The sequence below is a fragment of the Pipistrellus hanaki genome (assembly GCF_964339955.1).
Source record: "Pipistrellus hanaki genome assembly, chromosome: 10".
NCBI classification, from domain to species: domain Eukaryota; kingdom Metazoa; phylum Chordata; class Mammalia; order Chiroptera; family Vespertilionidae; genus Pipistrellus; species Pipistrellus hanaki.
The window spans coordinates 53,183,915-53,209,119 of NC_140512.1; the positions used below are offsets into that span (position 1 = coordinate 53,183,915).

At 47.7% G+C, this 25,205-nt stretch overlaps 1 protein-coding gene across 3 annotated transcripts in view; it reads left to right on the top strand.

Moving 5' to 3' along the window:
* The window catches only part of PLXNA4 (plexin A4), a 402,577-nt gene that overhangs the window by 231,156 nt on the left and 146,216 nt on the right, over positions 1-25,205 (top strand). For all 3 annotated transcript variants that reach the window (XM_084897228.1, XM_084897227.1, XM_084897226.1), the window contains one exon: positions 22,326-22,457. In XM_084897228.1, the coding sequence (XP_084753354.1) occupies positions 22,326-22,457 (132 nt within the window). The remainder of the gene's footprint in view (positions 1-22,325; positions 22,458-25,205) is intronic.

Here is a 25,205-nt window from a genome sequence, read left to right on the forward strand (position 1 = left end):
TTGGACTATGATTCCCTAAAAAAAAATAATAAAGCTTGTCCAGAACACAGACACGCTAGGGTAGCTATAGATCTTACGTTCATGCAGTTCCTGGGTTTGACATCCTTGCCTTCAGCAGCTTGGCAGATAGAAAAATAACAGTTTATTTTGTGTGTGATCAGAACTAACTTAGCCAACCCCTGCCAAGCTCTCCTCTTTGTCAAGAGAAAGAGCTGGAGGCAAGTGAGGGCCTCATACGTGTGTGTGAGGGGGCGGTGGGACAGCCAGGTGAGGAGAGACAGCGAAAGGGGAACACAGAGGAACAAGGAGGTTTGGGACAGCTAGCCATATAGCCGGTTGGCTGATCGCTGCTCTCTGTAGGGACCTCTTCGTGTGCCCCTCTACTGGGCTGTCATTCTCACCTTTAATGAGCCTCTAGATTGCCTAGAGGCCTTGTTTTGTACAGATGGCTGGCCTCGCCCTCCAAGTTTTTGATTCCATAGGTCTGCAATGAGGCTGGACATTTTGCATTTCTAACCAGTTCCCAGATACTGCTGATCTGGGCCCACACGCTGAGAAGCAGGGAAGCCAAAAAGCTGACTTGCTTTAAACTCTTCTAATCCAAGAAGTCACAAGGGGCTGTGTATGCACTGGGCTCTCCTACTGTGCCCACTGAAAGAAATCCCTTTATCCATACAAAGCAGGAGGGGAAGCACTGAACCCCTAAACCTGCTCTTTCTTTCAGTCAGAAGGTAAGGCGTGGTACATTGAAGTGTATGCCCCCCCACCAAAAAAAAATAATTATGAATTCCTCACCCCCAAGATCTGTGAATGTGACCTTACTTGGAAATGCAGTCTTTACAGGATGTGACCAAGTTATTTAGATGTATTGCGGGCCACCCTGGATTAGGCTGGGCCCTAAGTCCAATGGCAGGCATCTTCCTGAGAGAGAGGAGGGGGAGCTTTGGACATAGGAACAGAGAGACACAGAGAGAATGTCATTGAAGCTGGAGGCAGAGGCTGACCTCTGCTCCCACAATCAGGGAGTGCCGGGGATTGCCAGCAGCCACCAGATGCTGGCCCAACCAAAGAAGGACTCTTCCCTTGAGCTTTCAGAGGCAGCATGGCCTTGCCAACACCTGGATCTCAGACTTGGAACCTCCAGAAGTCTGGGAGAATACCTCTGAGGCATCAAGCCACACAGTTTGTGGCCATTTGTCAGGGCAGCCCTGCAGACTAACCCCTGGGAGCTTCGGAGTAAGATACCTTAGGGACACCCAGCATGACTACATGGGGTGGGTCCGACCTCTGCTGACTTTCAGGGGAGATGCCCTACTCCCAAGCACACCCCGGGGTCAGCATTGGGTTGCTTGACTGTGGAGCCGGACTCAGAGGCACCAGAAGAGCAGAAGCTTTGCCAGGATGATCGAATTGGGTGGCTGGGAAGACAGGGCCTGGAGGTGGGGAGGATAGGGCATGGCCTGCCCTCAGCTGAGCCCTTGACCATGAATTCAGAGGAAGGTGCTAGGCTTTTCAGGTGTTTAGACAGAGCGAAACAAAGGCTAGGATGACAGCTAGACAGTCTGAGAAAACCTTCGCAAGGAGCAAGACGTCCAGTGACCTTAGAGCACCCGGAAGTGAATGTGAGGGAAGAGAGGAGCTGTCTCTGCGAATGCAGAGATGCAACTTCATGGTGGAGAAATGTAGTGGTGATGTTCTGAAGAATAGCAAACAGGTGGAGGTAATTAGAAATTACGTGAGGCCTGAGAACAGATTTTAGTACGAAGAAGCCCTCACTACAGTACCTGTGGTTGTATTTCTCAATTTAGGGATCCCTGGTCACTGCATGGGACTCACGCTGGTGCTTTATTTGAAATGCAAACTCCGGGGCCCCACCTTGGCCATGCTCAGTGAGAATCTGAAGGGGCAGGACAAGGGAGCTGCATCTCCTCAAACTCCGCAGGTGGACTTTATGCCATGAAGTCTGGAAACCGTTGCTGCAGAGGCTTCATAAATGTTAATGGGCCTTCTCTTTTCTAAATGAAATTAGGGGAAGTACAGAGAAACACAAGAGGGGGAGGAGAGGGGCTTTCAGAAGTTTTTGGGTAGTTCTCCCCCAAATTGTCTCGCCTGTGGTGCCTGTGGACACACAGTTGGGCCAGTCCTGACCTGCATTGCAGGACCAAGTGCCACATGATTATCATGGGCCTGTCACAGCTCTGCCACCTACTGGCTGTCGGAGGAGGTGCAGAATTCAATGTAGACTTCAGGCTGGTTTAAGAGCAGCTTGGGAAAGAGCACACACACCAAGCACCAAGGAGGGCCCCTCTGGCCCAGAGTAGACCACAGCAGCAGCTGTTGGCTCACCTGTTGTCACAAGCACAGATGTATTAGATTTCTCCATTCAGGGACCGATGAGATTGGGGGCGTGGAGGGGGCGAGAAGACGGAAAAAGCAAACTGTGCAATGATAACCAGAGGTTCTGAAAAGACTTCCTCTTCCTCCTTCCTTCCTGTTTTCCAGTAAAGAAACAGGAGGTAGAGTCAGTGAGAGTGGTGGGAACACTAGTTCTGCAGTGCGGGGGTGGGGGAGGTAGGAGGCAAGCATCTGGGGCTTCCTGGATGGGCCCAGGGGAAAGGGGGAGGAAGGAGAGCGCTGACCCTCCCTTAGTGGGGCTCTCCTGGGCACAGACTGTTAATACACCCTTCCCTTGAGGTGGGCTGCTGGTCAGAAGTTCAGTGTTTTCTGCCTCAGTTTCCCCTTAGCAGATGGAGCTGTGGCATGAGGAAGTGGATGCCGTTGCCTTCAGAACCCTGCCAGGCTATTAGGCCTAAGTCTGATCTTCTCTGGTGCCCATCTGTCACCGGTTTGGCTAAGGACTCCAGAACCCCTGGAGCTGCCCCCTGCCTACCTGCTGTCCCTCCCTCCCCTGTCCACCCACCTGCAGTCCCATTTGTTGGGAGCAGAATGAACTTATGACCTTGCCTGATCTGGGGCCATGACCTTATGTCAAAACCACTCAGGGTAGGGTTTCATTGACAGGGTTACCTCAGGTCCTCTGGGAAAACAGATCAACAGATCACAGCGTTCCCAGGAGTCAGGATTCTCACACTCCCTGAGAATTCTCTCTGGCCTGCAAACTGCCCACCTGCCCACCCCCTTCTCCCTGCCTAGTGCTTTCTTGTTTTCCACCCCCTGCCCTTGGCTTTCTTCCCTGCCCCTTTCTGAAGCTGCCTGTAACCTGAGCCAGTGGAGGGAGGGAGCAGGGGGGAGGGTCCCTGGAGCTGGTATCCAGGCAGTGAGTGCTATCCTTTGCTTGTGGTGTCCCACTTCCCTCCTGCTGCACAGGACTTGGTCATTGTGTAACCTCTGTGGGTCAGCAAGGACAAGCAAATGGACACTGAATGCCACAGAACTTACGCAGATGGGGCTCTACTGATGCAATCCAACCCCATCCAACACAAAACACAACACAACACAATATAACACAGCACAACCCCACTCAATCCAACCCCATACAACACAACACAGTATAACACCACACAGCCCAAACCAATCCAACTCCAACCAACACAACACAATACAACACAGCTTAACCCAGTCCAATCCAAATCTAACCCAACACAACCTAACACAACACAAAATAAAATAGCTAAGCTCAAGCAACAGGCAGTTTTATAGCACTCTATTTACTCATCTCCCTCTGAATTGATGGAAGCAGGGGATTGTCCTGGTCACACCCCATCCCTAGCTTACAGGATTGTTAACAGGAAGTGAACACCAAGGCAGCATGGTGAAGGCAGTAGGCTCAGGAGTATAGAGATCTGTTGGAACTACAATAGTGACATGAATGTGGTATATATATATACACTATATATATATATATATATATATATATATATATATATATATATGATTGATTTTTTAAAGAGAGGAAGAGAGAGGGATAGAGAGTTAGAAATATCGATGAGAGAGAATCATAGACCAGCTGCCTCCTGCACACCCCCTACTGTGGATGTGCCCGCAACCAAGGTACATGCCCTTGACCGGAATCGAACCCGGGACCCTTCAGTCCGCAGGCTGATGCTCTATCCACTGAGCCAAACCAGTTTTGGCTGGTTCATTCTTTATCTGTTGAAGGGCTGGGACCTGAGGACACTTTACTAACCTGGCTTATCACACAGATGTGAGTTAGCACTGAAATAGTGGGCATGAAACCCTTTTTGAAGTTTGAAGTGCTAAGCTATGGTTAGAGGAGTATCTGCTGTATAGACCAAAGTTGAATCTATGTTTAAAAGCTTGGTGAGAATTTGGGGTCTCTACCCCATAGTAACCCCACCAGGGAATACTAAAATGAAATGCTGTTAATAAGTCCACCATTTCCCATGAATCTATTTATATTAAGAAAATCAAAGCTTTTCAAACTCTAGTTAGAGAGTTTGTTGTGAAGAAATGTGTTGTTCCCTTAACCCAAACACAAGAAGTTGGCTATAAAAGGAGTAGATGAGCCCTGGCTGATTTGGCTCAGTGGATAGAGAGAGCATCAGCCTGCGGACTGAAGGGTCCTGGGTTTGATTCCAGTCAAGGGCACATGCTTAGGTTGTGGGTTCAAACCCACAGTAGGGGGTGTGCATCTCATCATTGATGTTTCTATCCCTCCCTCTCCCATCTTCTCTGAAATCAATAATATATTCACACATATTATATAATTATATATATATAAAGGAGTGGAGTGGATGAACAATATGATCCATTTCCCAACACAAGGTCAGCAGCCACACTCACGGTGGTGAATGCTTTGTATTTTAGTTGTCAGAGACAATAAGCAGATTCTCACCTTTGTGAAAGGGATGAAAATGTTCCTCTTCACAGGTTCTCCACATTGGGAAAGCCGGGTAAAGATGATTCTCTGTTTTACAAAAGTCGGCTCATTATCAGAAGATTATACTTCCCTTTGCCTGCAGATTAAAGCCCAATGCTTTGAAGAGCACTCCAGCCTCCCTCCCACCATGTCCCTCTACAGGCACTTGCCCTGGCCACAGCCAGCCTCTCCTCTGTACCTGAGATTGCTTCTGCCACTGGTCCCAGGTCGCATTCTTCCTAGCAGCTCCTTCTGCTTGAATGCTACTCCTTTAAAAGTCAGCTCATACTGTCACTATTCTGTCAATAGTGAATGATTCTTTCCTTTTCATGGCCACACACAGCCTGGTATCTATATGTACTTCACCCAGGAGGAGCATGGTATGTGGGGCAGGGCAGGTTGGAGAAAGACCTGATTGAAAACTCTCAGGCTACCATTTGTTAGCTATATTGACTTTAGGCACGTTGTTTAATCTCTCTGAGTCTTAGTTTCTTTACACATAAAACATGAATAAAAATATAACTTAATCTCATCAGAATTGTAGCTCACATATTAAATCCACAAGTGTTTATTGTGCACCTACTATGTGTGCATTTGAAAATAAATGCAAAACTGCCTTCTAAGTTGTGTTTTGTATCTTAGTTGTTTTAGTTGAAAAAGCCTTGGCGGTGGGAACCAGTCAAATACCCTTTGAATCCTTTGTAAGTTTCTCTTTGAGTCCTCTTGTAATGGGATTTCACACAGTAGGTGCTCAAGTCATGTTCAGCAATGTTGTAAACTAGAGAAAATGAGACTCCCACACGTGGCACATGGCAGGTCAGTGTGAGAGCTTCTCTGATCCTCTGTTTCCCAGGCCTCAGTCACAGAAATATCTCCCTCGCACCCAGATCCTCTGACCTGTTCATCCTAGTTGTCTGATGAATAACTCGGGGAGGGGAAGCTGTGGAGGAAGAACACCGTGTTCCACTGGATAAACAATATGCTTGGGAGGGTGGAGGATAAGATTATTCTCAATTACCTGACACCTTTACTTATGAAGTGCCTGTAATAATAATAACAATAAATCTCTCCAAAGTGCTTGCAGTCCATTGGAGGCTGAGGGAATAATTGCCTGCTTAGAAATCCAGGAGGAAATTAAGTGATGCAAGACAATTTTGTGGCTGGCTTCTTTTTGCCTCTCTCACTGGGCAACACAACAAGCTGACATGAGAGAGCCCTACATGGCTGAAGAGGAACAAAGAGGTGTTTCAGTCCCACTTTTCCTGGCCTACCTTGAGGACGGGAAAGAAATAATGGTCAATGGACTCCAGTCTACCTATCTGGGATATAGGAACATTCTGATCTAGATCCCAGAGTCAGTGGCCTCCTCTTGGAGCCAAGAGAGTAATGACCTGTTCAATCTTCTTTCCTGAGATTTCCCAACCCTCACCTTCCCCATTCTTCCCTTTCTCCCAGCCATTGCCTCCTCTTTCCCTTCCAGCTATTGGGGCAAATGTTGGAAGGTCCCAAAAAGCAGAAGGGAACCAGCGACCCCTGGTGGTGGGTATTGGCATGAAGCCGACCTAAGGAGACCAAAGGGAAAGGTCTGTAAAAAGATATGACTGACCTACATGCTCAATGCTCAGTGCCCTTCACTGGGTTTGGAGTATTGGGTCAGTGCAGATTTTTTTTAATGATATTTGAAAATTATAAAGTTAGATTTTGAAAATGAAATAGGTAGTTACATTTTGAAAATGACATATAGAAATTCCTGAACCAGTCCTAAGCAAAATTGTGAAAATTATGGTGCAAAATGACACCTTTAGTGCTTCAAAAATGGTCCCTATTTCTCCACCCAGAACCATCCTGTTGTGTGTTGTTCTCTCCATGAACCTTTCACTGGGCACTTCTATTCTCTCTTGTCATGGAAGAATGGGAGCTAACAATATACATAGCTGCATTGTTGAACATAGGGACCCAAGAGTGCATTTAATCTTGCCATTTTGCTGATACTTTTTTGAGAGACCAGGAGGCTCAGCCAGTGAGACAAGGCTCATCTTTTGGACCTTTTCCAGCCCCAGATCTGTCACTTTACCTCACACTAAAGGTTAGCTTTCCATTCTTCAGCAGAACATGGATATCTCAAAAGATGCTTAATGTAAAGTCCCTCAAACGCTGGAATTCAAGGATGGTAGTGACTGTATAGAGAAGATTCCCACATAGGCATGTATTTTGTGTGTTCCTAAAAGTGACTGCCTACTTATTTGTAAGTTTGCAGGTTAAGGCATGGAGCCTATTTAAGCAACTGGGCTGGGAAATAGGAAATTGTCCTCATTTCTCAACTGAGTGAGCCCCTCATTATGTTTTGGACAACATAGAGGGAAATGGGAAAATGTGACGTTGTGGCCCTCCCTTTCACCACTGATTTTCCTATCTGTATTTTGGCATCTGTGACATGAGCCAGATTTGACCCTAAGAGATGGTAGGGCATCAGTCTGGCACAGTGGTCTAAATTCTGGATTTGGGAACTGTTTCTGTGCCATGATTTCACAGTTCACCTCTCTAAAGGCAATGACCAAAGACAAGTCCTTAGCAATGACCTTCTACCCAAACACCAGTCCTGAATTTCCAAAGGCAACTGAACACAGTCAATTAGCCATGACTTCCCATTCCCAGACTCAGTCTTCATCATCTCATCCACACCAGGCTGCCCTCCCATCTTGCTCCTAGATACCACAATTCCCTTGGTCATCCAGGTGTGACAAGCCCGAGTGGCCACTTAATCTTCAAGCTCCATCACCTTGGGTCTCTATTCTTTTCCTCAATGAACATCACAGTTCTTTCCATTTTATTTCTAGTGTCTCCCTGTCCACACCATCCAATATCAAGGATTACGTTCTGGGAACATGCAACTTCCTATAGCAGAAAGGCATATAAAGGAGAATTATTTTCGTATGGTTCCAGACTCCCATCATGCAATACATTTTATCACTTAGCATAGCCTTACAATATATTAAACAATACTTCAGATGCATTTCAGAAATAAAACTCATTGTTAACTTAATATTGACTCTGGGCTTGAAGAAAAATAATGAAAACGTGAGAGTATGTTCCTCTCTCACGTTTGTGTCCTCTTGGTGTCCTGTGTGGAACAGATAGGCAGAGAGGAAGGCTGTAGTTCAAGCACCATCGCCACCCACAACCAGGAGGCCAGAGGCAGCGGGAGGTCCAGGTCCAGCTCCTGCCTCAACACCATCAAGAAAGAATGAGTGTGACTTCCTCTACTAAAATCTCAGTGTGAGACTCACAGGACACCAAGACTACTCTTTCTTCCTTACCAATGATGTAACCGGGAAACATGAGTTATGAGAGATATGTCCTCTGTACACCTCCTGTGATAAGAAAGAGAAACTCTCCTTTAGCCCTGATTGGGTGGTATGATAAATGCTTTTCATCTACCAATATATTAATTCTTCACATGGGCCTCTTAGGCACTGTTATCCTTTGCATTTTATGAGTGAGGACTCAAGGGGTTGGAGAAGTTGACTCATTTTCCAGAGGTCATGTAACTGGTTCATGGCAGAGCTAGGTTTGGAGCCCATGTTAAGGGGTCTGGAACCCATGCACTTAATCATGACAGTATGTAATTTCTTGTGAAGCCCTGAAAATAACATTGGGACAGAGTAAGTGCCGCCCAAATGGAGAAATGAACATACTACTATGAATATGTTAATACATCATTAGCATATTATATCAGCTTATGGATTCTTAATATTAATAGTCCAACCACTGATTCTCATGCTCTTGTTTACTTCTGCCTTGGCCTCAGTTTCCACATCTGAGAGACACCTCCCACGGGAGCAACAGTGGCGGCTGCAGCTTCTGCCCGGTGCTCAGAGCTGCTAGATCAATAGCTTAATTGCTGTGAAACGCACGGGCCTTGCCGATGCCATATAAATAATTGTAATAACTGTGGCTGGTGACGGAGCGGATGGTTTTCCAATATCTTACTTTAAAATGCATTTCTCTGCCATTAACTCCACATGCTCTGGCGGAACGAGTGTCCCATCCAGAGGCACTGATTTTTTATTATTATTATTTTTTTTATCTTTTTTTGCTTCAAGGCACTTCAGCCCTGGCACCTCCCGCCTTTTCCAGACTCTCCCTCCCTGGGATCAAAGGTCATCTGGCTGATTTGAGGAGTGTCTTTAGGCCTCTCAGCCGAGGGCTGGGGCAGCTTAAACCCAGGTCTCAGTGGTTTCCCTGGGATGAAGAGTGGTCAAAAGACCCTTTGTAATATCACAGCCAAACCCGCTGCTAGCCCCGGGGCCCCTCACTCTCTGCATCTGTGTGTCCCAGCTCTGTCTGGTGATGTCATCCCCAGACAGGGATGCCCTTCTCCACTCCAGATTCTCAGCCAGGGAAGCCGCTCCCCACAGCGTCTCAGGGAGGGGGCTCTTTGACTGCAAACCATTCACATGCCTCACCCCAGGCCTCATGAATCCCTGGGTCCTCATTTGAAATAGTTTCAAGTGTTTCTTTCTCAGAGTAGCTGCTGTTAAAAAAAAAAAAAATGTGAGCAGTGGATGCCGGGAGATGCTTGGGGGAAGAGGGAGAGTTAAGTAGGATCTGTGAGATAGCATGGATTGAACTGCACGCGCCAAAGCAGCGCCAGTAATTGTTGATGAGCATTGTCACCGTGGAGAACAGCAACACTGATGTTGATGTTGATGTCATTTGTTGCTGGGGATGAGCTTGAAGCCAGAAAACTTCAGCACTGGTCTGGGCTCCGCTCGCTGGCTCTGTGACCTTGGGGAAGGTGAATAAGGCAGGCCCTGCACTCAGGCACACTGGCAAGGGAAGGATGGCCCGCAGGAAATGCCTTTCAGCACATGGGACAGCATTGACTCTACCCTGGGAGATGGTGGGGAGAACTCCCAGCATCTAATGATGCTGAGCCGAATCTTAGAAAGCATGGCATGCATCCTATGCTTACTCCTGGGACCACACAAAGGAACCCCAGACAGCCCAGCAACAGGGGCTATTTTGAAATCCTGCTGTAAACCCCAGGTGAGCAACACCTGAACTCCTGCTCGTCTCAGCTTTGCAAATCCACCACATTGCACGGACCTGTGGCATTCAGCCAGAAGCCGGGGGCACCACCCTGATCACCCTGCTTTCCCAGAGGGGCACCATGTGGTCAGTCATGGGAACTTCCTTCCCTGTTGGAGAAATTGTGTTCTTGACTTTGATTTTTTTGCACTAGGCAAGCACAGGCTGCTCTTAGCACCACAGGCACGGCTGTCCTTGGACGGTGCCCACAAAAGGGCTGGTGACCCAGCCGCTGGATAAAGCTGCAGGGGAAGGGCCCAGAGCAGAGCTCATCAGAGAGAGCAGGTATTGAGATGAAACACACTTGCCTGATGCTCCCTGGGTTATTTATTTATTAAGAAATTTGCCAAACAGTGACTAGGAGCTGAGCAATATCCATGGGGCAGTGCTGACTAGTGTCTGACGAAAGGGAACTGCATAGGGCTCTCTGCTGCAGCTGCGGCCCTTGATGTTAGATAGAGGGCTGATGGCCCTTTAAGGACAGGGCACAGAGAGAGATTAGCTTCAGAGACTCTCTGGAGAAGTTGGGACCCTTTTGATCTTTTTTCATTCTTGATGGAACTCATGTGTTCCCTTGTTCATTTACTAAGCAACTATTAAGCAACTCTGGGGGTCACAAAAGCTGTGGGGGCCTTGGTAGGGAGGCTTTGCTCTGCTATGTTCTCACCACCATCACATTGTCTTTGTGGCATCCTCACTAACTGAGCACAACTCCATATTGACTAGCCACAACCAACAGTCACATGCATGTATGACGTTCCACATACCAGGCACTTCAGTAATCGCATCTCCTAACTCACCTGATGTACCTGACAGCAACCTTGAACTCAGAATTCTGAGCCTCATATTTCAGCTGAGGATATGGAATACATCTTTCAAATTCTGCCTGAATTTGCAAACAGTCAGGAGAGAATTGAGACACCAGCTGGGCCAGGTGCATCACCCTGTGCTCATGCACTTTGCTGCAGACCCTTCTTCAAGGTGCTGACACTCTCATGGCTGAAATGAACACATTCAAACCCTGAGAGCCAAGAAGGGTAGATGTCCACGTAGATCGAAACACATGGTGGCCTTAAGGGCTTCTGCTGCGGTCGCAGGTGGCACAACAGGAGGAGGTGATCAGAGTGGGCAGGGGCTATGGAGAAAGCCTCAGAGAAATGTCCTGGCCAGGCTGAGAGGGATGGTGGGTGTGTGTTGGCTGAAAGGAAGCAGAGATAAAACTGAAGGGAAGAGAAGAGGGGAGGGAGGTGGTGTGATAAGGACCGTGAGAGAGGACTCCTTCATTCGGCTTCTCCAAGACATGGGCCAGACAGGCACGACTATGTGGAGGGATGAATGAATGGGTGCAGCTGCTTTGGGCGGTCGGTGTCCAGTAGGTGTTGGGGTGAAGGGGAGAAAGATGAGGTGTTCTGAGGTGTGTGTGTGGAGGGGGGAGTAGGCCTACTCTAGTCGGTGATGGCAATATGCAATGGACAGTCTGAAGATGGAAATGATGGGGCGAAGATGAGAGCATAGGTCTGAGATGGCAGGCTTGATCCCCGGATGGAAGGAGGCTTGGACTTGGAACTGGAGGAGTGGGAGCTCGTGGTGTAGTTAAAACCTGGGATGGGAAGGAGTCAGGGAGGGAAAGCAGCTTCTGGACCTGGGAGAAAACGCAGACAGGACCCACCTTCCTCATTCAGGAAACATGTAACTACTGAGGCTCTATCTACTCTGTGCCCAGCTCTGTGCTGGGAGCTTCCATCCTCTGAGTTAGGACCTGACCAGTTAGGATGCCTGAGTCCTTACAGCTCATGCCAGAGTCCAACATCCCCAGCTCTCTCTTTGCTTCTTTGGGCACAGCAGCTGGACAGGGGTTTTCTTCTTGTTACCGTACAGCTGCACGCAGCAGATGCGGATGCCTCCCCAGAGGAGGCGAGACTCCAACAGGAGAGAAATGCTGATGCACATGGCTCCTTGCACTCATGCAACACCTTTGTCCTTAACCCATTTGTGACTCCAATATTGTGGGGGTACAGAAGAGGAGACCCCCCCCATCTCCTAGGAGGGCACACGGAGCCCAGGGAATGTGGGGAGGGCAGGGGCATGTAGATGTGCAACAGGGTCCTGATTCTGGGTCTGAGACTGTCCTGGTACCATGTAGGGCCACTCCTTGGTCTCTGGGAAATGGATCCTGCTTCTCCTCAGCGTCCTGCTAGCCCTAGCTTTGCTTCCTGCCCTGGATGGGCCCTCAGAGACGCCTCTCCTCTCTGCGAGGTCAGGCTGTGGTACTCCCTTTCCCTGCTGCGGCTTCAAACCATAGGCAAGAAGCTGCTTTCCTCTTTCTGTATACGGTGCTGGCTTTCTGAGTTACACCCAAATTGAACCAGACTTGGGATTTCCTGGACAATTTCCCCAGCTTTGGGGCAGCCACGTGAAGGTATCTGGGTCCAGGTTGGTAGAGTGTCTGTGGTGCAGACCCTTCCAGGCTGTACCCTGCCCTCTGTCCAGCATGGCCTTTCTGAGACTATTTCAGACGGCCCAGAGCTGAGCTGTGGATCCTCTCCTGTCTTTCCAGCCTCCAGCAGACCTGGTCAGGTGCTGGGAGCCCAATCTTCAGGCCACATGCTCATCGGAGTTTGGTAGAGGTCATGGGGATTGATTCATTTGAATTGCCTCCATGGAAATTACTGGGAACATTTATGGAAACTTGACTATTACTCCCTCACTCTGCAAAGAATGCTTGGAGTATTATCATATTCCCATGATAACAATAACAATGAGATATTGTTATTTCTGTTTCTCATCTGAGGAAAGTGAAACTCAGAAAAGTTTAGGTCTTCAAAGGCCGCACAATCCCTAAGTGGCAGAGGTGGGACTCACCCCAAATGCTTAACCCCTCTCTGCTGCCCACCCCCACTCAGGAGCCAGCGGACTCTGGTCTTTTGTAACATTAATAAGTGTGTTCCCTCTACCAATCACCGGGGTGAGCTGATGCATCTAAAGCACATGGCACCATGTGGCAGGTGGAGACCTATATTGTCTGCACTGATCCTCTGGGAGTACAAGCAGATGATTTGGGCTTCTTCGTGGCCGGAGGAACACGGAAAATGGCCCAGCAAGGCGTGGAGTAGAGGCTGCTCACATTAGTGCTGCCTCCAGGGTCACAATCTGGCTGCTCCACCAGTTTCCAAACCACACCTTCCACATGCGTTCTCTCCAAGGAGTCTCTCCAAGGAGTCTATCCGGGAGGGTGCACCAAGAGGGGCCTGTGTTAGACACTTTACATTTGATACAGGCTGGCCTGAACCTTTTTCTGGCCCTCCCTTCCTTCATGTCAATCATATTGACTTTCCTTCTATCTCCTCAGTACCTCTCTTCCCTATTTTAGTCTTTGTGTCACTATTCAAACAGGTGGGGGAGGGACAGAAGCCACTGTTCCCCGTTTCTCTGATCTGGGCAGCGCAAGGCTGGGAGCCCTAGTGGCAACTGGAAGACCATCATTCGGCTTCAGGAGTGTGATGAGACCCAGCGGGGCCCGCTGTCCTGACAGTGTTTGGTAACAGGGCGCAGGATTTGTGCACACTCAGGGCCTGTCTAATTACTTGTGTTTACACCCTTTGCGTCCTCTCTTCTGGTTGGAATCAGGAAATCGAAACAAAATGCCCCATTGTGCTCTTCTGGGGCAGCTTCATCAGCGTGAACACAGAGCAGCGGCTCTGCCCACACTCTGAGCTCTGGCGGGGCTGTGGCATGTGGAGTCCACTCTGTGGTGAAGCAGGGCTCCAGGGGCCACTGGGGTCTGCGTGGACAGTCCCTGCTCCTCTCCTGCGCTGATCTCCCAGTCAGAGCATCCCCTACCTACTGTCTGTTCCTTTGCTGTAAAATAAGGATGAATTAATGTTGATGAGTAGTTTGAGCATTTCATTCATTCATTCATTCATTCATTCATTCATTCATCTGGCACCTACTATGTGGTTCAAGCATGTGAGGCACATCAGTGAACACAGAAGATAAAGATCTCTGCTTTTGCAGAGTTTACCTTCTAGCAAGGGAGGTAAACAGTGACCATAGTAAGTTCCATGGTGTTTGAGAAGGTGACAGAGGATGTGGGAAAAGGAAAAACAGAGCAAGGATCGGAGATTGGAAAGCCAGAGGAAAGGGTAGGTATGAGTTTAGAAAGGAAAGCTCTGGGGGAAATTCAGGTGACATTATGGGTGAAGTTTTGTTTCCAGATGTTTGGGGTTCTGAATAAGTGAGTGCCCTGGGCATGAGCAAGCTGCCCTGGGCAGGAAATACACTTCCAGCCCCTGGGAGTCTGTGGAGATGTGTCTCTCATCCCATCCACTACCCTGCAAACCGGCAGCTCTTCCCTACAGAGGCCCCTCTCCCTAGAGAGTTTTCACTCCACACAGCAGATTGCCAACATACTCACACTGTGACAGTCTTCCTCCTGATCGCAGATGAATTGAATCACCTGCGCGCCACCACTTCATCATAGAATTATGGAGTTGAAGCTTTTGAGGCAGGGACAGAGAAGACATGTGTCTTGTGTTGTCTGTGTGCATGTACGTCTACTTGTTCCGATGGCAGCTCAGGCTCAGAGATCATCATTTTTTTCATTCACTCATTCATTCATTCATTCATTCAAAGAAGGAGTACCTGCTGGCTGCCGATGCTGGCACTCTCTGGTGTGCTCATTCTCCCTTCACCTGCTTATCAGGCTGTGTGGCAAGGTGCTGACCGATGGTGACCAGGGTTATGGCACTTGGAGCCGCTGGGTCCAACTGAATGACCTGCACAGATAAGATCCCAAATGTGCTTTATTTTTCCCTCCCGAGAGATATGGTGACCCATTAGTGTGCAGAGAAGCAGGCCTGGTCCTCACCTGTCCTCTGCCTTAGCTGGGGGCAGGTCGAGGCCAGGATAGCGATCAGGACATAGGAAAGAGCTGGAGTCATGTTCTCAAGGCTCTAAGAGGGGGAGCAGGGCCTGGAACCCCCACCCCAGCATCTCCTTGGGCACCTCACCTGTCTCCTCTTGTCCGCACCCCCACCACACTACACCACCTCCTCTTATGAACGGGCTGGATTGCAGGTATCTGCACAGGAACCCCTTGGCGTTCTGAGCATTTCAGAAACTCTCCTGAGTGAGTGAAGAACAGCCCAAATTCGGACTCTGGTATCCCTCGAATGTGGGGTACGCCTCTCCACAAACCCGGCGACCTCTGGCTCTTTGGAGGAGGCCTAACCTCCTGCCGCCCACACCACCAAGTGGTTTGAGGTTAGAGGGTCTGGGTGAATTCAGAGCGGCCATAAGACATTAGCCTCCAGGTTTAATCTCTCCCACCCTGCACCTCCAGTCGCCCCTTTCCCTGACTGCTAGATGGGCCTAGCCCGGAAACCTGGCCAGTGTAGACCCTGACCAGGAAGTTCAGAGAGGAGGTGAGTGGGGTGAGGAGACTGGGAACCCGGGGGGAGGACTGCACCTTTAAAGATAAATAGCACTGTTTGCTCATTAGGGAGATTATTTCAAGCAAGTCAGCAGCCAGAATGCTCTAGTGCAAGCATCTGCCTGCTACTGGGAGACGATATTTATTGTTCAATCCTTCAATGGATGTAAATAAACAGCCTGGCCCAGATCATGTTCCAATAAACAAACACGCAGCTGCCAGGAGCTCCCCGGATGGCTGACCTTTGTGGAGGCCACCCTGCTGATGTTTTAATAGCAGTCCGCCTGGCAGCGAAGGCACTCACCGTGCCAGGGCGCCAGGGCTGGGGAGAGGTGCCTTGCTGGCTGCTGGGCAGGTGGGGCAGAGGACGGTGCTGCCTGGGAAGCCCTCAGGCTGGAGACCCAGTGCTGAGGAGGCACTGGGAGGGCAGGAGAGGGGATACCTGTGTGTGCCCTCGGGCATGCGTGCCTGTCCCTGGTAGGCCACGTGGAGGGGATGGGCAAAGCTCGCTAACCTCTTTGGTGGAGGTTCTCCCTGTTATGGGCAGGGCTGATGCTCAGTCGTATAACCTGGTGTGACCTCATCTTTACTGAGGTGCCGTTGACAAATTAAAGTTGTATGTGTTTAAGGTGCAGGACTGGATGTTTTGATATACATAGGCACTGTGAAATAATTGCCACAATCAAGCCCATTAACATATCTATCACCTCACTCAGCTGCCATTTTCTTTTTGTGTGAAAACACTTAAAACACACCATTCTAGCAAATGTCTAGCCTACAGGGCTTGAAATAGTATCCATGTTGCAGTCGGCCTGTCGGACCTCCCCAACTTACTCAGCCACAGCTGGTAACGTTCACTCTCCGGCAGACATTTAGGCTGCTTCCACATCTTGACGATTGTGAATGACTCACCAGGTGTTAAATAATGAAACACTTCCCTGTGACTGGCACTTCACTGTGTCCCTCCAGCCCCCAGAGCCCACACTGCCTAGCACCGCCCCTCCCTCATTCATGCCATCAGTATTACCTGGTGCAGCTGGGAGCCTCTAAGAAAGACCCCTCTAATCCCACAGCAACTCTTCTGACCGACTGATCCCCTCCCAGAGCAGTTGCCAAATGTTTGACTATCATCCAGGGTACAGGGGGTTCTTGCTGAGTGACAGCCTAAATCAGATCCCCACCCACAAGCTGTGCATTATGGCTTCCTTGGACTGATGGTGACCTTACAGCCAGCTGGAGCTTACGGCCAGCATGCTCCAAAAAAATGAAGACGATGGGATGTTATGCTGTAAGCTGAACGTCCTAGGAACAAAGGGTGTTGTGGCAGGGCAGAGGAGTGGGTCACTGTACAATACTAAGAATAGCTGAGAACGCCCCCTAGGGGGACAGTCACCAAGCCAATAATCTAGAACTGCACTGGCCAACACAGTAGCCACTGGCCACGTGAGGCTGTCCAATGCTTAAAGTGGGGCTGGTCCAGATTGAGGTTTGCTGTGAGTGTGAAAAAATATATACTGAAGGTTTAAAAGATTCAGTATGAGAAAACGGATGTAAACTATCTCATTGACAATTTCTTATGCTGTGTATATGTTAAAATGCTAACATTTGGAGACATTGGATTATTAAAATCAGTTGTACTTTTTGTTTTGTTTTGTAGTGTTTTTTTTTGTTTGTTTGTTTTTTTGTTTTTGTTTTTTGTATTGCATAGTGGCCCACATCTGTGGCTGGTGTTTATTTCTGTTGCCCAGCTCTTCTAGAAGAAGGTTCCACTCTCCCAAGGGGAAGCATGAAGGACCATCACCTGACCCCACAGCACAGTCACACTCGTCCTCCACAGGAAGTACTGCGTGAAGGCGGCCACATTGCCCCCCGACCCTACTCCTCATGCTTTACTTTTCCTCCCCCTGCCAGTATGTTGTGTCTATCAAATCTGCTAGGACAACCCATTTCCTTACTCAGCCTAGTCTTCCTAGTGAGTTGAGATTTTTTCTCGAAGGCGGCTTTTGAGTGAGTCTAATATCACCCACTATTGTTTTCTTTGCCAAACTGTCATAGTTGGTGGAGCTATGTCATGTCCGTAGCCCTGTTCTTAGAGGGCATACACCTGCTCCCTGGAGCTTCCTTGGGCTGGGCTGGGCTGGTAGTTCCTAGTTACACTCCTATTAGATCTCCTGGAAGGGGGCGTAGGGGTCCATGAACACTCCTGGTAACATTTGCCTCTTGGCCTTATTTGTGTGAAACCTGAGCCTTCAGGATTCAGGCCTTCCAGAGGCACCACTAATTGGCAGGTTCCGCCTTTGAGTTTGATTATTTTAGATTCCACATCTAAGTGAGATCCTGCAGCATTTATCTTCCTGTGTCTGGCTTAGTTCAGTTAGCACACTATTCTCCAGATTCATCCTTATTGTTGCAAATGGCAGAATTTTCTTCTATTTTAAAGCTGAATTATATATATATCACCCTTTTTTGTAATCCATTTACATACATTTAGGTTTTTCTATATCTTGGCTAATGTGAATAATGCTTTGATGAATATGAGAGTACAGGTATCACTTTAAGATATTGCTTTCACTTCATATATATATATATATATATATATATATATATATATATATATATACACACACACACACACACACACACACACACAAGTGTGGGATTGTTGGATCACACAGTAGTACTTCTTTTAAATTTTTGAGGAACCTCCATACTGTTTTTCATAGTGGCCATACCATATTTTATTCTCACCCATAGTGTGAAAGGACTCCCTCTTCCCCACACCCTCACCAACATTTGTCAGTAATTACTTAATGAGCCACAACCAAGCCTTGGGTCCTGTGCCAGGCAGCGGAGCTGCTGTTCTGACTGTGCAAGCATGGCATCTGCCCCCAGAAGACTCAGTCCCAGGTCTATGCACCCCTGTGCAGCTTCTGCGGCAGTCTATCTCCGTCCTTGGCCTTGGCCTTCTTGCTGTCCCCAAGAGCTTAAAATATTCTGCTCGTTTTCCAGTTCCCTCCTTCAGACCACTTATAAAAAATGATAATAAGACTAGTCATAACACCAGTGCTTGGGGAGTCCCCCAGTTCCCACTTCTCCACACAGAAGCATGTCTTTTCTGTCTCTAACTCGGCTCTTTCTCTATGGCCAAACTGCCCAAAGTCCCACGGAGACTCATTATTTTTAAGTACCTTGTAAATGTGGAACCTTGTCAAAGGTTCTTGGAAAATCTGCATAGCTAAGAGGCACGTGCTGAGCTATGAATCAGGAGACCTGGGTTCTAGTCCTAAATGTCATTGGTTTATCTTGGAATTTGGAGCAAGGCACAGAACAGCCCCAATCTCGGTTGCTTCATGGGTAAAATGAGAAGGACTATGCTGGCAGTCAACATCATAAAAATTTTACAACCATCAGATGAAACACTGTTATTTAAGAATGCTATGAAAGGTATAAAACAAGCATATAAGGGATCATAATTTTGAAAATTTACAACAGCCCCTTCCTTATTCACAGGCATGATCCTCTCCCAGAAGAACTCAGCAGCAGACAAGGTCCCTCCGGCACTCCCAGGGCATTGTTTGTTTAACATCATCTACTGTCAATCCTTGAAGGGATTCAGGTTTACCTGACCAATAGTGTAGTATGTAAATGCATAAATGCATGGATGCTGAAGTCATTCAGACCCAGGTATGGGTCAAGGCCATGCCATCAATAACTGTGTGACCATGTACAAGTTATTAGCCCTCTCTGTGCCTCTCCTATAAGTGGGGTAATAGTAATGTTTATCTCACAGAGTTATGAGATTTTTTAAATAAAGTATAGTTGGTATACAATATTAAATTAGATTCAGGTGTACAACATAATGATTCTACATTTTCATAACTTAGGATGTGTTCACCACACTAAGTCTAATAACCATCTGTCATCATGCAAAGTTATTACATCACTATTATTATGATGAGATTTAAGTGAGAAGGTAAAGCAAGCAGAATGCTTAACATTGTACCTGGCACTACGGAGTATTAACCACGCTTGTTGCTATTGTTTTTGTAAGAGCCCAACCCCTAGCAATCAACCCATCCTACCTGAATTTTATGATTGTCCGTCATTCAGCAAATCCCATTACAAATGCCTTCTATCTGTATTTTGTGTGAGATTCTTTCAGTTTTCTGAAATAACTAGTAGATGGGGTGGGGTGGGAGGAAAGGGAGACCTATATTTCCAATAACTGATTTCCTACACAGAATGCGAAAGAGCGGCTATAACTCTACCCTTCCTCCCTGGGGAAGGCCAGCCTGTGAGAACTTGCTCCCTGGTCTATCCCTCTGTCCCGGCTTTTCCTCAGATGTCCACCTGCATCCAGCACATCACCTCATCCTAACAAGCAGGGCAGTTGGTACTGAAATGATAAGGAAGATCGCTCAGGCACTAAATTCAATTTCCCTTGGGGAGCCTGCTCCTGCCAGCGACCAGAGGGGACTGGAGACCAGCCAGGGTGTTCAGTATCACTCTTGTCACTCTCCTGATGCTGCTCCAGAGGTGACTCGCAGCTGGAGGTGAAACCTGGCTGGGCTGGAGGCCAAGGCCATCACCACACAGTCAGACTTGGGTGGTAATCTCAGTTGGTTCTGCATGAGCTCCCGTTTCATTCAGATTAAGTCGGGACCTGTCCAGGTAGATGCCTAGTGGCTGCAGGAGTGGGCACAGGAACAGGAGGGTTATTGGAATTGGAGACATTTTGATTTTCAGAGCTAAACAGATTTAATTCCTTTACGAGTTTTTGGTGGTTGTTTTTTAAATAAGCTTAATGGGAAATTACAATAGCAAAAGAGGAGTTTTAACTTCATCAATGCATTTCTTCACTTTCAGAATCAATATTTGTCAAGCTCAAGTATTTGGGCATCACTATCAGGAATGTCTGTGGAAAGCCTGTGGAACTGTACAGAGCAGAGGCAGTGACCTCAGCTTCCTGCCTCAGGTCGGCCCCAGGAAGGACCTGTGAAACTCAGCGAGGAACATGTTTCTCACGTCAGAGTTCTCTCCCCAGATTTTATAGGACAGGCCCATTGGTTAGGTCTCATTTTCCTCTATTATCTGTATGTCAGTTAGGATTTTGGATATTTAAAAAGCCATTTTATTGCTTTAACAATAAGGAAATATCTTGAGTAATAAGAGAGTCTTGACATCGGACTTGGGGGTTATTTTGATTCAGTGGCTTAGGATCATGACAAAAAAAATTTTTTTTTTCTATCTCTGCTCCTGGCCTTCCCTGGTTGCAGCTCCCCTCCTTAGCACAAAAGGGCTGCCTGCAGTTCTCTGAGCTCCTGTTTCTCTGGCCCTGTTGAGGGTGAGGAGAAATCCTCTCTTACCCAATCATGAAACACAATCCCAATTTGCTCTGATTGCACATGTTGATTGGCTGGGCCTGCTTTTCTCCATCACTGTGATAAGAGAGTGAGATTACATGGACTTATTTATGACCATCAAGGACCTCCAGTAAGCAAGGAATGGGTCCAATCCCACCCCAAAGGTGAGAAAGGGTAGAATTGGTGCTGGTGGGGTCATGTAAGACATGACAAATCAGCACTAAAGACATAAGAGGTTATGTCAATAAGGAATTATATGAAAAACCATCTCCCTGATGTATAGGAAGGGTTTAAAAATAATGCTTAAAAGTCAAACAAACAAAAAACAAAAACACAGAGGTTGGGACAAACCTAAAATCACACACATGTAACACAAAGTACCCTGTGTCAGAGTTCAGTGAATGAAGACTTGATGGATTAGTTGTCATTAATGTGCTGTCCCTGCTATAATCCAGTTCCTCTGAATAACTCTCTGTTCTCCTTCATCTTATAAGAGGTTAAAAAGTGAATACTGAAAATTAAAAATAAGAGTGCATATAGTGTGGATATTTGGAATATTTTTTTTTCTTTAGATATTTTGTTTTGTTTTGTTTTACAGGGTCTTATATGGTATCTAATCAAGTTTGGTGATTTCCTAGCTCTTGCCTCTCCTGTCTTGTCCTTCTCAGATTGTTGACAGTGTTTGGTCCTGACTTATGTGGGTAGCACTCTCAGCACTGGGCAGTGATCATATGAAATCTATCAGCTCAGACGTGTGATGATTCTGATTCTAGAATGGGAGCCAACTTTTCTAGATCTGTCTGCCATCATGGGGGGTGGGGTGGGCAAAACTTTCCCAGCTGTCCCCATGTTGTCCAAGCAGTTCCAGGAAGGACCTGTGGACATTCCAGGGACAATGTATCTGCTAAGTGCTCTTGTTCTCGGAAAACTGAGGATGACTCATGCCCGACGCACATTTTCCTGGAATGTCCACCTCCTTTCCCTGGAGACACAAGTAGCACCTCTAGGAGGTTTCAGGGCCCTCCATCTACACCAAAATCTGAGACATTGAGCTACTGGTTTCAATGGCCAAACTGAGCCCACTCAGTATAAAACTTCGGGGTGTTCCTTATCTGGTTTCCTCCAAGGTATAAGAGGGATAGCTGGGTACCAATTTCTAAGAATCAGCTCACGTTGTTACACCCACATGTTTTCTGTTTGCAAATGTGGCAAATACTATTGCCTTTCTGTTACAGAATGACACTCTGCTCTGAGGCAGCTTCAGTTACCCACTGTAACCCAATCCCAGACCCGCTCCCCACTGCCAGCACCATCCTCTTCTCCAAAACTTACCTGAGACACAGGGAACCAGAGAAAAGAACTCCGGTTCTTGGTGAAGTGCGTTGTGGTCTCCCCGTTCCATCTTTTTTTTTTTGCCATTCCCAGCATGTGGCTGTGATGAGCCGTGTCTCTCCTGCTCTTTTGGGCCTGGCCTTGGGGCGCTGTGGAGACAGAGCTCACTGCCTGTGGCCGGGCTGCCGGAGGATCTTGGGGCTGAAGCGCCACTGCGAGCAGGGCAGGATCTGAACTCACCTCTGCTCTCCTCCCTCTCTCACCGCAGATCCGGGTGGATGGACCCAAGGGCAATGCCCTCCAGTATGAGACGGTACAGGTGGTGGACCCAGGCCCTGTGCTCCGGGACATGGACTTCTCCAAGGACCACGAGCAGCTCTACATCATGTCAGAAAGGCAGGTAAGGCTCTCTGAGATCTGTTAGACATTTGTCTTGTAGCTAAGTACTAGCCTGTGGCTCAGCAGAAAGCTACAGGAGGCCGGTTGCAGGGAGGGGATTTGATGTATGGCTCAGTGTGTATTCTTTCGGTTATGCTGCCTGAGGGCTGAGGTTGAGTGCACTGAAATAGGGAACACAATATTTCAAATATCAAAATATCTGCAAGTCTAGGCCAAACCCACTAACCTCAGAATGATGGTGTGTATAGGTTCCAGATCAGCATTTACTCTCTTCTGAAGACACTTGGTGCAGATGCCCTAGTTTTTTTGTCCATATTTCTCTACACACTGTATACTCTCCTACCACGATCACCTTCCTAAACTCTGGAGGTCTATGGTAGGCAAGGATTTGTTTCCTAAAATCCTAGTTGAGGGAACATCATGGAAGAGCCAGATGGAAGGAGATTCAGAAAATAAGGACATGTCCTCAGCCTCTGGGTGTCCCTGTAACTCTCAAATGGGACCTCCAGCAACTGCCATAAGGCCAAGCCAAGAAGGACAGATATGGTACAAGGACTACTGTTAGCTCATACCAAGACTCTTATGTCTACAGCGGGCAAAGGAACACATTTTGCCTAGGAAATTCCATATATTTAAGAGTATTTCCTGGAGTGCCCTAAGTCACTGTCCAGAGTGTTTCATCCCACAAGACACACCCACCCCAAGTGTGGATTGACACTGCCATACCTCTGACCCTGTTACTGCTCTGTTGGGTGAGTCATTCCTAGGAACTATCCCGTCAGCCCATGAATATGTATGTGGCAAAGGCAGCAGCCATGAAGGGTAGGTTCTCCTCTCTTATTCATCTTCATTAGTGAGGCCTGAACTCCCCAGAGGACTTTGCTCACAGAGTCAGGATTGTTTCTCCTGTCCCCTCTCTGCATAGTGAGGGAGATAAATACCACATTATGCCACCCACAGGGCTTGTGCATTATGCCTTGGCAGCCCACAGCAGCTCCACCCTCCCCAAGAGCTTGATGACATCTTCTCTTGGTGTGGGACTCCCCTTCCAGCCACACTGGAACCCATTGTGGTGCCTGGGTTGAGGCTGCCATGCCTTGGACATGGCCTGACATAGTACCGAGAGGGAAGCATTTTACCCAGGAATCAGGACTGGGTATGAGGCTGCTCCTTTGCTTTCAATTCTTGCTGCCTTCTTGTGGGGCTCCCACTCCCCACTTACCACTCCCTGCCTATCCCCAAGTCCCTAGACCCTAAGATAAGCAGTTTTCCTGGATGAAGGAATCCTTTGGAGAAAGCCTAAGACCTCCATAAGGCATTGAATATTTCAGGATTTCTTGCCTGACCTGAAAGCCAGGATTTCTGAACTTGGAACTTAAAACATGGAAGGAAAGGCTTCCAAAGATGGAAACTATAAGCTATGTGGGGTCACCTCTGATAACTGAGTTGGGATTCTGAGCTTCTTGTCCTTGGTCATTCTGCTTCCTTGAGAGTGTGGTAAGTGGTTAGAACCCATAGGGCTGGGTGGTGAGGCATGTTGGGAGCTCTGGACTGTTGGGAAGGAAAGGAAGGCAGGAATGGATAGGACCAGAGCATTCATTCATTCTGGGGCTGCTCCTTGCAGAGGTGGAGGGCTGCCTGCCACTCAAATCACAGTCCCAAGGCTCTCAACTCTTGGGCCAACACTGATATACAGTGGGTTTGCAGATTCATTGTAGGGGGTGGTAAGGCAGCACAATGGCTAAGTGCACATGTCTTGGTGTCAGAATACCTGAGCATGCACCTTGGCTCCACCACTTACTAAGCATGATCTCAGGTAGTTCCTTAAACTCTTAAGGACTAAGAATCTCAACTATTGCATGGAATGACAATAATATCTGATAGTTTTATTCCAAAGATCAAATTATATAATGCTTGTAATAAGCATTACCACACCTGGAACAGGGTATGGGCTTGCTAAGGGGAAGTTCTCATTCTTATGGTATTGCAATAGGAGAGTCTGGGCATTAGCCGTATTGGGAGTCAGGCAGGTGGTGACATCAAGATTCTGGGTGATTTATCAGGTAGGAAGTGCAGGAATCCAGGTCAAGGCCAAGGTGGGCAGGAAGCAGAAATCTGGTCCCAGGAAGAGCAGATCAAGAACCCACAGCCTACTTTATTGACTGAACATACCAAGTAGAGCTCAGTTCAAGAGCACCTTGGTAAAGGTACTAGAGATGTAACAGCAAGCTCAGGGAGTCAGGACTGATTCCAGCCTCTGTGGCTGTGGGTGGGTGCCAGTCATAATGGGTCAAACATTTGTGGAGCTGAGTCTGCAGACTAAGGGTAGATGCTCAGCAATGATGTTTGCTCTGCCTGGAAGGTGCTTTCCTTTCTCATTTGGCTATTTTTTCCTTGTCCTTCAAAATGTAGCTCAGTTGTCACATTCTCCAGTGAGTGATTCCTAATCTGTGGTTAGACACCTCTATGTGCTATCTTCCTATTCTGGGCTGTGATGATGACTTCCTTGTTTTTCTCCCCTAGCCAACTATATAGAACAACCCTATATTCTCTTTGTCTGCCAAACCAGTGGTTGGCAAACCGTGGCTCACGAGCCACATGCAGCTCTTTGGCCCCTTAAATGTTCTAACACCACTTCTTCTAAATAGACTTACGCAGGCCAAAAACTGACTTTTGCTCACGGACTATGAAGTTTCAATCACACTCTATGTGTGTGCCCACATATGGTATTTTGTGGAAGAGCCACACT